Raw genomic sequence first — 11,616 nt, forward strand, 5'->3', positions numbered from 1 at the left:
ATTTGTAAAATATAATTTTTATTACATGAAAACAATTTTTATAGACCCATGATATTTGCGATATATCAGTGAAAAGAATAAGACTTAGACATTCAGCATAGCAGACGTGGCTAAATATGATTCTTGTATTAAAAACATGGGGGGAAAGCGACACTAAAACATAGGCAAGACTAACAAATTAAGAATCACGTGACAGGGCATTATAGAAAGGCCAAGGTTTAGTGTTGCATTTGGAATGTGCATTCCCAGCCCCAAGTCAAGAAAAAAATGTAGTCTCCTGACAAAGCTCTGCTTTTGGAGAGACGGAGTGTTGGATTGTTCAGTCTTCTGACTTTCATGTATTGAGCAGCATCTCGGAACATCTCAGTTGAAGCAGCTCTAAGGCCCTGGAGACGCTCACCAACTCATCCCTAAAAGGGTGACTTCACTGTGTACCTGTCAGATCCCAAATATGTCTCCTGCTCTGCTTATTGTTGATTTTAACAAGCACTGCGGAACCCCTGTAGTGTGGCCAGCTGAGCTAGGTGCTTTGGGCCAAAACACTTTCCTTCGTGGCAGATTGCTCATAGTCTAACAGGAGATGAGACATCACTGCGGCAGTGAGCATGCGGACGATGGCGTTCAAGTTCAGATCTCTGGGGGCCGAGCAACGAGGGCCTTTTTGTTCACCTTCATTTTGATAATGTAGAGTTTCATTTGTTAGTGTTCAGTACAACCTCATTGCTCCGTCCTCTGAAGGAGAGATTTCTAAAATTTCTTTTTATGGAAAGCCCATTTTATTACATTTGTTTTAGCATAAGTAAAGTTTCTGTTTCTACTTTGAAATAATACTTAACCCTGAAGAAGAAAAACCACTTAGGCAACATGCTTACTTCCAGTTGGAAGAAGCAATGCTCCCTCGATGTTTATTCTGCGTTCTTGCTTTTGGTCAGGGGTGCAGGCATGTCTGCAGAGCAGGCGGTGGGAGCAGGAAGAGAAGTACGAGATCCCTGCGGGGCCACAGCGAAGCAGGCGCAACAGAGAACAGCTGGTATTTGTCTTTCGCCACCGCTTTCATTGTTCTTACTGTATGTGAATATTATTATCTCCATCAGGAAAAACTTCTGCCCTTTCAACAAGTATAGGTGACTGATTAAAATTTTAATTGTCCTATTTCAAGCACTTGATTCTGAGAGATGATCACGGTGAGCAGTAAAACCCAGAAGGTAATAATTTCATAGCGGTAATGGGTTTTTGGCACCTTGAACATTGCCATAAACCTTTCAGAATCTGAGGTTAAGTCGCAGATACAGGAAGTGACTTAAAAGGAGACTTAGCGCTGCTGCTCAGATTCAGTTGCCATATGTCTTTATTGCCGTACATTGCAGTTTTAATGGATAATAGTCCATTATCCTGTTGATGTATATTAGAAATGATGAAGAAAAATTTTCATGCAAGGGAATTCTGAAACTTTTTTTCATAAAGCACACACAAGTGTGTTTCATAGCTAATTGGGTCCTTAGCCATGGCTGCGTAATGTATGGTGCCCCAGGTCCAAGGAATACATCCCTGACCCTGGAGGCCACACTCCGAGGCAGCCGCTCTGGAGACCTTAGGTTGGTAATATACGGGGACCTGAATACAGATGGGCAGAATTAGATAAAGGTCCATGGAAAAAGTGTTATATTTGTCATTTAAGTTTAGCTTGTATCCCTGAAGCATGTTTCAGATACCCAGGAATCTTGGGCTTTTAAGTCCCACCAAATATGAGCAAACTTTCCGATAAAAGAAGTTTGATGAACAGTTTTTGTTCTATATAAAACACACCTAAAATCTGAGGACAGTCAAAAGTACCCAAGATAGTGACCAAGTCTTAGGGAAAAAATAATAATTAGGAAACCTATAAATGCATAAGTATTTTTCACCTCATCCCAGCACCGCCTTAACTAGCTTCTTAACTGATCATGACTGTATTTTTAATTCCCTCATTTATATGCAGTGTTTTAAAATATTTTGATCTGCTTTTAACAGGTTTTTTGTTTTGTTCTTTTTGTTATTCCAGTTGCCAAAGCTGTTTGATGGATGCTACTTCTATTTGGGAGGAATCTTCAAACACCATCCAAAGGACAACCTTATTAAGCTCGTCACTGCAGCTGGGGGCCAGATCCTCATGAGGAAGCCCAAGCCAGACAGCGACGTGACTCAGACCATCAACACCGTTGCCTACCATGCCAGACCCGATTCCGATCAACGCTTCTGCACACAGTACATCATCTACGAGGACTTGTCCAGCCATCGCCCCGAGAGGGTTAGGCAGGGCAAAGTCTGGGTGGCTCCTTCCAGCTGGTTTATAGGTTGTGTGATGTCCTTTGAGCTGCTCCCACTTGACAGCTGAACATGCACCACAGGAGCACTTCAGGTTGAGCACAGTGTGAGAGCCCAACTGCCTCACTGCTTTAATCAGTCACAGTTTTATAAACGGGCACACTCACTCATACATGTTTTGTTTTTTTTAATTAAAAAAATCTTATGCTAGATTAGGAATTTATTCTATGTTTACCATTTAGATGCTGAGCTTGCATTGAAGGATCTTTAAGAAAAACTGACATATGTTTTGATTTATCATGTCTTTCTACTCAAATTATCAGCTATCAAAGATTAATGAGAGTTCCAGAATTGTTGGTTGATATACAAGTGTTATCATTAAAGTCTAAGCCTATTAGTGTTTTTTGATGAAATAATACACACCTGCCACCAGCAGCAATACTTGCCACCCTTTAGTAAACAAAGAATATTGTCACATAACTTATTGTGATGAAAATAGAGCACCTGGCCGACATGTGTTACCATAGGTGTTAACTTTTTCTCCTGTCTACAGTTGTATTCATTTTACATTGTGTTTATTGAGTTTCTTATCATTTACTTGGATGTCTGCATCTATGTTTTTATGCCTTATTTTTATCTTGCCTCTCTAACCGGGAAATCATGATTTGAACCTTTGGTGGTGAAAATCAGCATGGGCTCATGGCACATCTTTTTACGTGTACACTTGCTTATGGTTGACTGTCGGTGTGCTGCTGTATTTATCTCTATGAATGCATACTTCAAGCATTTTCTCCAACATATTTTAGTATCAATATTTCTTAGAAGGTCTCATCAGATTAGCAAATTGTTGATCAAATGTTAATAAATTAAACTAGGAAGCAGTCTTTTTCTGGTACCTATTGCTAAAATATTTTTTTGAAGGTCTTAATTTCTTCCTTCATGAAGGTTTTTTTGTGGAGTTTTTTTGTTTTAATTTTTAGGTTGCTGTAGAGGCAGAAGTTGGGGATTACTTGATATAGAACAGATTTTATACAGATGGTACAAAGAGCAGTAACAGTAAGTCTGGAGGTTAGAGGTAGGAGTGGGAAGAACTTGCTCAAACAGCAGGACAGTCAAGGCTGCGGAGTAGTGGACAGAAGACCACCTGAGAATGGGAAGACCTGGGGAGGTTACTCGAGTCTGAGTGTTCTTGTTTATGAATCCACAAGGTAGATTAGATCATTTAAAACATGTTTTAAGAAGTCTTTCTAGAAATTGAATGTTCTTATAACTAAGGAATGGAAAGAAAGACACTGTGAGACCTCTCAGTTTGGTCACTACCAGGCCAGAGAGAGCAGTTTGATGACCATTGGAAGTTAATGGACATTTTAAGATTCACTTGTTTGAAAGTTGGAGATTCTGCTGATTACTCAAAATAAATTTTACTTTAATTTCTTCTTAGACATGTTACTTTTCCATATCAGAAAATATGTGAATACAGTAATATACTGCTGACCCTGACCTTCAAGGGTGAATTCGCTCTGAGACTCTCCCCAGTAATGTGTGTCCTGCAGTTCATTCTAACAGAGAATGACGAGCACCGTGGCACCAAACAGATCTGAGAGTTAGCTCGTGTCTGCGTGGAGATTTTAGGACGCTTTGGGATTTGGGTTGTCATTTTTGATTTATAGCTGACTTTTCATCATTTTCTATTAGCTTATTGTTCCTAGACAGGTGTATGTCTATCCTCTGATCTGAATCCCTGTTTGTGAAAACACCTGTGGGGATGTTGCTTGCTTTCCCTTATTCCTTTTCTTGGTCCATCTGCCCCCCTCTTTGTTGTATATTGTTCCCCACTATTAAGCAGTTTTATTCTTGCCCTTTTTTTAAATATTTTTATTGATTTTACAAAGAGGAAGGAGAGAGAGAGAGAAACATCTATGATGAGAGAGTCGGCTGCGTCCTGCACGCCCCCCACTGGGGATCGAGCCCGCAACCCGGGCATATGGCCTGACCAGGAATCGAACCGCAACCTCAGGTTCATAGGTTGACGCTCAACCCCTGAGCCATACCGGCCGGGCATATTGCTTTCTTTAAATATTTATTTTGACAGCAGTTGATTGATGTCAAATTTTTGAAACTTGTACTTTCTGCATAGATATACTTGTAATTATTTTCATTTTTCAATCATAGATTCAAACTTCCTTTTATTTACCTTAAATCATTAAAGTTGTGTTTCTGTATCTTCTGTGGAGGTGGTTTATTCTACGCTCCTGAAGCATGAGACTGAGTAAGACTTGTGAGGAAACCTTTCAGCTGATGAAAACTTATCTTTTTAAACACTAATGCTTTTTAATTATTTTCAGATATAATATTTCTGAAGTATATTAGATACTTTATTACCTTAAATACATTTTTTCTGAATACAATGTAACCTTGATAGTTTGGAATCATCACATGTAGTTTTTGTGGATAGGGTTCACCTTTTTTTTCACCTGTCTTGCTTTCCTTTGAGCCCGCTTTGTGAATGTTGCGATTAAGGGACCTCGGCATAGATGATGGTTATGTTTTGGGAGGTTTGATGTTTCCCGTGGGAATAAGAAGATGCGGGGTGGGGGGAGTGCCACTTTACACATTAGTTATCACTGCCTCCATGGGTTGGGATAGAAAGAGTCATTTGTGTCCTAAGGGTTTGTGGACCTCACCACAGTCACAAACGTCTATTCTGTTCTCTAATCAAAACACATTAAAATGGCAAGAAATAATGCTTATTTAATAACTATAATCCACTGTTTACTTGGAAGATGGGCTGAACTATATACATCATAAACAATGTATATTTGATAAGTCAACCCCTTTCAAAGATACACACCTCAAAGCAAAACTGAGCAACTGTTCTAATATTTTCAGTCAGCTGATACTGCATTATTTTTGGCATACGCTTATGAATTAGGGATGTTAATTATTTGTGTAGCTCCCTAAGGAACTGGTGCACCTTTTGATGTTCTTATTAGAATTGCACTGTGAGAGAAGTGGGGAAGGCGTTAGACCATTCGGACTCGGACCTGACCTGAAGGGTGGGTGGCTAACACCCCAGCCTGAAGAAGCCTGCTTTGGCCCCGTGTTCCCATGCGCCTGCGCAGGCCACTTTGAGGTCAGTAAACTACTGTGAGGCTTGGAGATTGGATTCAAGACAGGAAGGGTATGACTTCCGTACAGGCTTTGAAGTCAGTGGGACCTGGGTTTGTTATCTCTACTAGTTTATAAAGGGGAGAAGACTCGCCATCTCACATGAACATAAAAATGAACAAAAGCATGAGCACCTCTTAGGCACTGATGGGTCGCCTTCCGCTGCGTCTGAGCAGGATGGACATAAAGATGACGTCTCGGAGCAGCTTAGTGGGAGGGCGCTTTGGGAGCATAGCTCGTCTCGTCCTGAATCGTCCTGCCCAGCTGCCGCCTGTCCTCCAATTTCTCTTGACTCAGTAGCCTTAACAACTAGGGCCTGGCCTGGCCGGCTGGCTCTCACCTCTGATTTCTCCCCATCTGTGAGTGAAGTTTCTCCCTTGGTAGCTGTCCTCCCCATTCAGCTAAGGTTTTGTTTAGATTTCATCTCCTGAGTGCACTTGCTTTGGATACCAAGACTGCTTAGATATCCACCTTAGAAAGCACGGGCCAGACTTCCACCAGCATTATGTCAAGCCCTTCTGGCCACCTCAGCCCTTCTGCTGCGTGACCTTGGGATAACCTTACTTTACATATTTCTAAAAAAAAAAAAAAGGGGAGACTGATCTTTTCTACCTTTTGTCCATAATTTGTGAGACTCATTTTTATTATTAATACTACAAATTTGCCACAATCACTCCAATTTACCTGCTGGCTAAAATATTACCAAAATATTTTGCCATCAATGAAATATGAAGGTCTTTTCTTGAATTTTACCAATGTGGCTGTCTTCAAGTTTTTAACTGCTAAAGAAGTATTATATAATTACTGTAGGAAATTTGCAAAGTACAGAAACACAAGGAAGAAAATCCCAAATTCAGGAATCATAAAGTGACTGTGTTGTTTGGCCTTCAGTGTTAAAAGTTTTTATTGACTGATATTGACTGGACATGTGTGCTTCAGTTTCCCACAGTCCCCACTACTCCTTATTGTCTGACCTCTTCCATTTTATTTATTTACTTGGGCCTTGGGAATATTGTTAACCCATAATCCAAAATAACAATTATTAACATTCTTATCTTTTGTTTATTATTTAAGCACAGCTTTTATTACTAAGGCGTAAACCCTGAATATACTGTTACTCCATATTTTCCCATGCAATTAAATATTCTTATCCATAATTTTCAGTAGTTGCATCCTATCAGCAACATGTATTATAATTTATTTAACCAAATCCCTGCTATTGAATATTTGGCTAATTTCTATTATAGATAAAGCTATATAAACATACTTATAATAAATTTTGGTCCTGGGGGGGGGGGGGGGGTAGGAGATTTTCTTTAAAATGTAATGCTAAGAAGTCACCTTCTGTCATTACCATTTCTGCAAAATGCAGTGCACACCATATACATTTAGATTAAGGCTATGCCTAAAATATAAAAATTAGAAAATGAGCCTTAATTGATTGCTATGATTTTCATGAGTTGATGAGACTACATGTAAGGCTGAAAACATTCCAGTTCTTAGGGGAGGAATATAATTTTAAGTTTCCTAGATGGTTTTTATGCCTGCACGTCCCACAGTTACAAGTCACTGCTTTGGTACCATTCATGGCTGGGTTTTACTTGTGACATGGGCATACCATGTAGAAACTATTTGTGATTTAGGTGCCCAGTGTGTGTGTGTATTTGACTAAATGTAACCGTATATTATATATGTGCTCTTACATGATTGCCCAGGACGCACATTTCTAAAGTTAAGGTATTTACTATAGCATATGATGATTGATACGCCTTAAACTCATCACCGTTTTCATTGTAATAATTTTTCCTTTTTCTGCTGAAGTCCAGACACCTGACAGTAAATTCAGATTATTTTTCTGGGCTGTGCTAGTGGCGATTAACAAGTAGAACATTTAATTAATTTTAACAGGGAATTCAGACATTCTGAAAGGTAAACAAAGCCTGAAGATTTCTATTGACCTTTCTCTTCAGATATGTGACAGAAGAGCTAAGTCTTCTTGTGAAAAAAGCAATTGACTTTTCCAGTGTATCCTCATATTTATAAAGGGCTATGCAAAGATTCACTAGCAGTTATACATACGCGTTTTATCCTGTTCCTTTAAAAAGATAGGTATCTGGATTTACATTTTCAAAGGAGGTTGAACAAGAGTCTGATACTGACTCACTCACTAATTTGTACCTTGATTTGTAAAATATTTATTGGGAAACTACTGGATACCCAGGTTTGTTGTTCATGTGGAGCAACTAAGGTGAGTAAGGCCTGGCTACAGCCGTCAAGGGGCTTACACTGCATTAGGAGAGCCAAACAGGTAAACAGGTGATGATGGCACAGGTATTGTTTTCAGTTGGGTCAGGACAAACTGAGAGGGCTACCTGCCCACACGTGACTCACTGGGCAGAAGACCCATCCAGTGTTGGCCTGGACATAATCAGGTTATTCTTGAAAGGATATCTAGGACTCATTTTTAGGACTCGATGAATTAATATTTCCCATTATATTCACTAAACACTTTCTTATTCCCTTTGAGTGATAACTTTCAGTGTTTTGCAGAAAAGAATGACATTTCATCAATGGTTTATTAGTTTTTTTTCTTCTTTAATCAGGAAGTCAAGTCAGAAGTAGGAAATGTAGCCTGCATAAGCCAGGAATAGGAAATGAGCTTTTTGCTGTGTGTTTAATTTGCTAAGTTAGCAAACTTAATCTCAAGAGAATTTAGGCAGTAAAGATATCCAGATTTATTTTATCTACTGTTGTTGTTTTTTTGGTTTTATTTTTTAAAAAAGCATCTTTTTAATATTCATGCTGGCTTTTTATAAATTTAGATGTAGTCATTGGAAGGGAGGGGTGTTTTAATGTAAAAGTTTTCTAAATGGATCGTTGGCATTTAAAAATTGTTCACATTGTAGCAAAGTGATTTGTGGACCTAGTTTAAAAAGTCGAATAGTGCTGAAAGATTTTGGCTACAAAGCGTCAGCCTCCTGTTCCTCTTTCTAATCTCTACTTAAGGAACGGTCACTTTGTACTCGTTCAGTGGTTTGCTTTGAGAGCCTTCTAGGGAGGTAGGTATGTGAGCACTGCTCTCAGGAGTTGTCCACTTGGGGTATCGGCTGACTTCCTGTGAGGGAAATTGACCACTTCGGCACTCTCACCCCTTCCCTCTGCTTCCCAATGGGTCATTTAAATCTCCTCAGGGCTTTTACTATAACTATGGAAATAGTATTCTTCAGAGTCACTTGAAGGATTGCAGTTCCTTTTTTGTAAACCTTTTCATTTTTCTTGAATTTTTGTTTTCAAAAAAATCTCTGCCTAAACTTCTGAGCCTGTGTCTACATTTTCCACTACGCTCTGGCATCTCTGAAAAAGGTCTCACAGTCTCACTTTCCTCTAAGTCGTAGGGTCGTAGGCACACTCCAGTCTCCCCTGGAAAGCCCTCCTGACGCCCCACCTGCCCCCCCAGATCCCGCAGCCCCTGTGCTGCTCTTCTCTGTCGGCCCCCTGTTGTCTGCTTTACGTCTGTATTTGGACGGAGTGTATCCTCCAGTAGCCTCAGGAGAAAGGATACGATAGGTCAATATTTTGAGAAATGTTTTCATTCTGCCATCCCCCCCTGACTTTGGCTTGGTAAATAATTCTCAGGTAGCAAAGTGGGGTTTTCCCTCAAAGGGGTTTGGAGGAGTCAGTTAGCTTCCTTTGTGTCTGAATCCTTAACCTGCCCAGAAAAAGCCCACTGAGCGTCCGTAGTGTTCATATAAAATATTAGCACATTCATGGGGGACTATTTTGGCAGGAAGCCTTCCTATCTAGTGTTGCCTGGCCAGGCACTTTTTTCTGTAGGCAGTGCTCCAGAGATTTAGAAATTGTGTGACCTAAAAGTAAAGGCAGAACTCACAGGAGATCTGCTAAAACGCCGACGAAAGCCACGTAGGTGCAGGGAGGTGATGGGGGTTTAAAAAGCCACCATTAAAGGAAGAACTGCCAGTTATTAATGACACAAAGTGATATGGACAACGGGTGATGACAGATCCATCAGGAGTTTTGGGGGTGCAACATCAAGTAGAAAGCGAGTCAATTTCCTGTGGCTGAGGAAAGGGGGAGAAAGGACCAACACACTGAAGTGTGTATGGTCAGTGTTTTACGTCCTTTTATGTTACACTATAATTTCTTAAGAATTGGCGGGTAAGCTGGTAGGTTTCGTGGGTTTTCATCTATAAGAAAACAGTCATCCAGTTTTCTATTTAACTGTGATTGTGGGAGTTGGGGGCCCTAAACCATGGAGCTTGCGTTGGGTGGTAAATAATCTGTAGAAATATATCCAGGTGGTTACTGCTGGGGAATATGTTAAAGATTACATAGTAATTTTTGAAGGAAATGAACCCATAGGACAAAAAAGAGGAATTTAAGAACTGAACACATCCCTGAGGGGCTCATTTCTACTAAAATCATCGGCGTGAGCTGAGTGTCAGGAAATTGGGAAGAGAACCTTGATCCTGAGCCATTTCCTTCTCTTGCTTTGAATCTTTTCCAAAATTTTATTCCTTCATAAGTCATTTCCATTTGGAGGTGAGAGTCAGGATCACTAAAAGTAGCTTTCTGCTTGTTTAAAGAGTCACATCACACGCAAGCTAAAAGGCCGCAGAATTGGAGCTCAGAGCTTTCCCCTCCTGGTTATTAGATTTTCCTGTTTTCTCCATTGGTATTTGGCTGTTTTCCTCTCACCAGTTCTGTCACCAGATGTTGTCAATAGGTTCTTCCTTCACGAAAGGCCCCTGCCTCATCTCTGCCCTGTGTCTTGAATAGGAGACGGATGGCGTGTCTGGCGTATCTTTATGTTTCCACGTCTGCTAAACTTCCACTGTTCACCTGCTCCATGTGTCAGCCCCTCGCTGACCGTTCAGTGGCATTCAGTCTCGACAGTCCTGAGCTTGGGTGCTCTCAGTTGTTTTCTAGATTTGTTATCAAGAGAAAAATATGTTACATTGGGTTCTCGGATTCTCGCAATGGCCTACATTTCCTAAGACTGAGAGTTTAAGGAGCTTGACCAAAGTCGAACGGTTCATTTTAGTCCTGCGCAGAGTTGAGCTCAGACAGATTCAAACCCCCGAACCTCAGCTTCCCACAACATCTCAACCCAGATGTGACTCCAGAAAAGGCTTTGGTGTGAAGAACCAGCCCCCGAGCTGACTGAAGCGCACGTCTCAGGAGAATGAACTCCGAAAAGCAGCGTGAAACAGGCAACAGGCCGTAGAAGCTAATAATGGGCTGACTTTAAGTTATAAAAGTTAACTCAACTTCAGTAATTGGGGCAGGTAACCTGGAGTCTGATACTCTCTTTCCTCATCTGTAAAATGGGAACAGTAATGTTCAAGGGGTCATAGAGATGAGATGAGAACATATAACGGGCTTGGTGTAAATCGAGGAATCAATACGGGGGCCAGTCTGAGCAATAGATCAGCCACGTGGGTTTGAACGGCAGTGGCCTACACCAGGGAGGAAATTAATTATACTTCTCTTACGCAACATGAAGTCTGGAGGCAAGCGGTCCAAGGTTGGTACGGTGGGCCCCAGTCCCCTCCTTGCAGCGTTGTTATAAGGTGTTTGCTAAAGCTCTGGCCACCGTGTCCGCATTTTAAGTTAAAAGGAGGGAGCAAAAGAGCCCAGCAGGTCTCAGCGACACCCCAAGTCTGCTTTTCACGTGTCTTTGGCTACAAAGTCACATGGTCAGCCCATCTGCAAAGTTGGTTAATGACAACGAAAATGGATCTGTGTGTAAGGAAGAAGGGCTGGCCAATACACTGTATGTGTATGTGCATGAGGGCTTGCACGTGGTGATTACATGTGTGTAGTATGTTCCCAAAGCAGGAGCAGAAAGAACAAACTATCCGGAAACTCAGGAAGTATTGGAGTGGCAGAGGCTGTGGCCAGCAGCCCACCGAAGCCGGCAGCCGGCCGAAGCTGGAGGGACCGAGTTGGGAGGGAATTAGATGTTCCTGCTACACACTTTAAGACAGAAAAAGTGAGTTTGACCCTTGCAACAGAATGCCATGCAAATACATATATACACCTGTGTATAGTCACATTCGGGCCTTAAGAAGTTACCTTCCTGGGTCAGGTAGAGTGATGACAAAAACCCTCTGTATGCATTGG

The 11,616-nt window shown here is 41.0% G+C and overlaps 1 protein-coding gene across 1 annotated transcript in view; it reads left to right on the forward strand.

Moving 5' to 3' along the window:
• BARD1 (BRCA1 associated RING domain 1) overlaps positions 1–4,526 on the forward strand; it is a 51,079-nt gene extending 46,553 nt beyond the window's left edge. The window contains exons 10-11 of the mRNA XM_087819605.1: positions 933–1,030; positions 2,042–4,526. Coding sequence (XP_087675731.1) covers positions 933–1,030; positions 2,042–2,374 — 431 coding nt within the window. The 3' untranslated portion in view covers positions 2,375–4,526. The remainder of the gene's footprint in view (positions 1–932; positions 1,031–2,041) is intronic.
• The last annotated feature ends 7,090 nt before the right edge of the window (positions 4,527–11,616 follow it).

Source organism: Miniopterus natalensis, chromosome 8 (assembly GCF_054644295.1).
Source record: "Miniopterus natalensis isolate mMinNat1 chromosome 8, mMinNat1.hap1, whole genome shotgun sequence".
NCBI lineage: Eukaryota > Metazoa > Chordata > Mammalia > Chiroptera > Miniopteridae > Miniopterus > Miniopterus natalensis.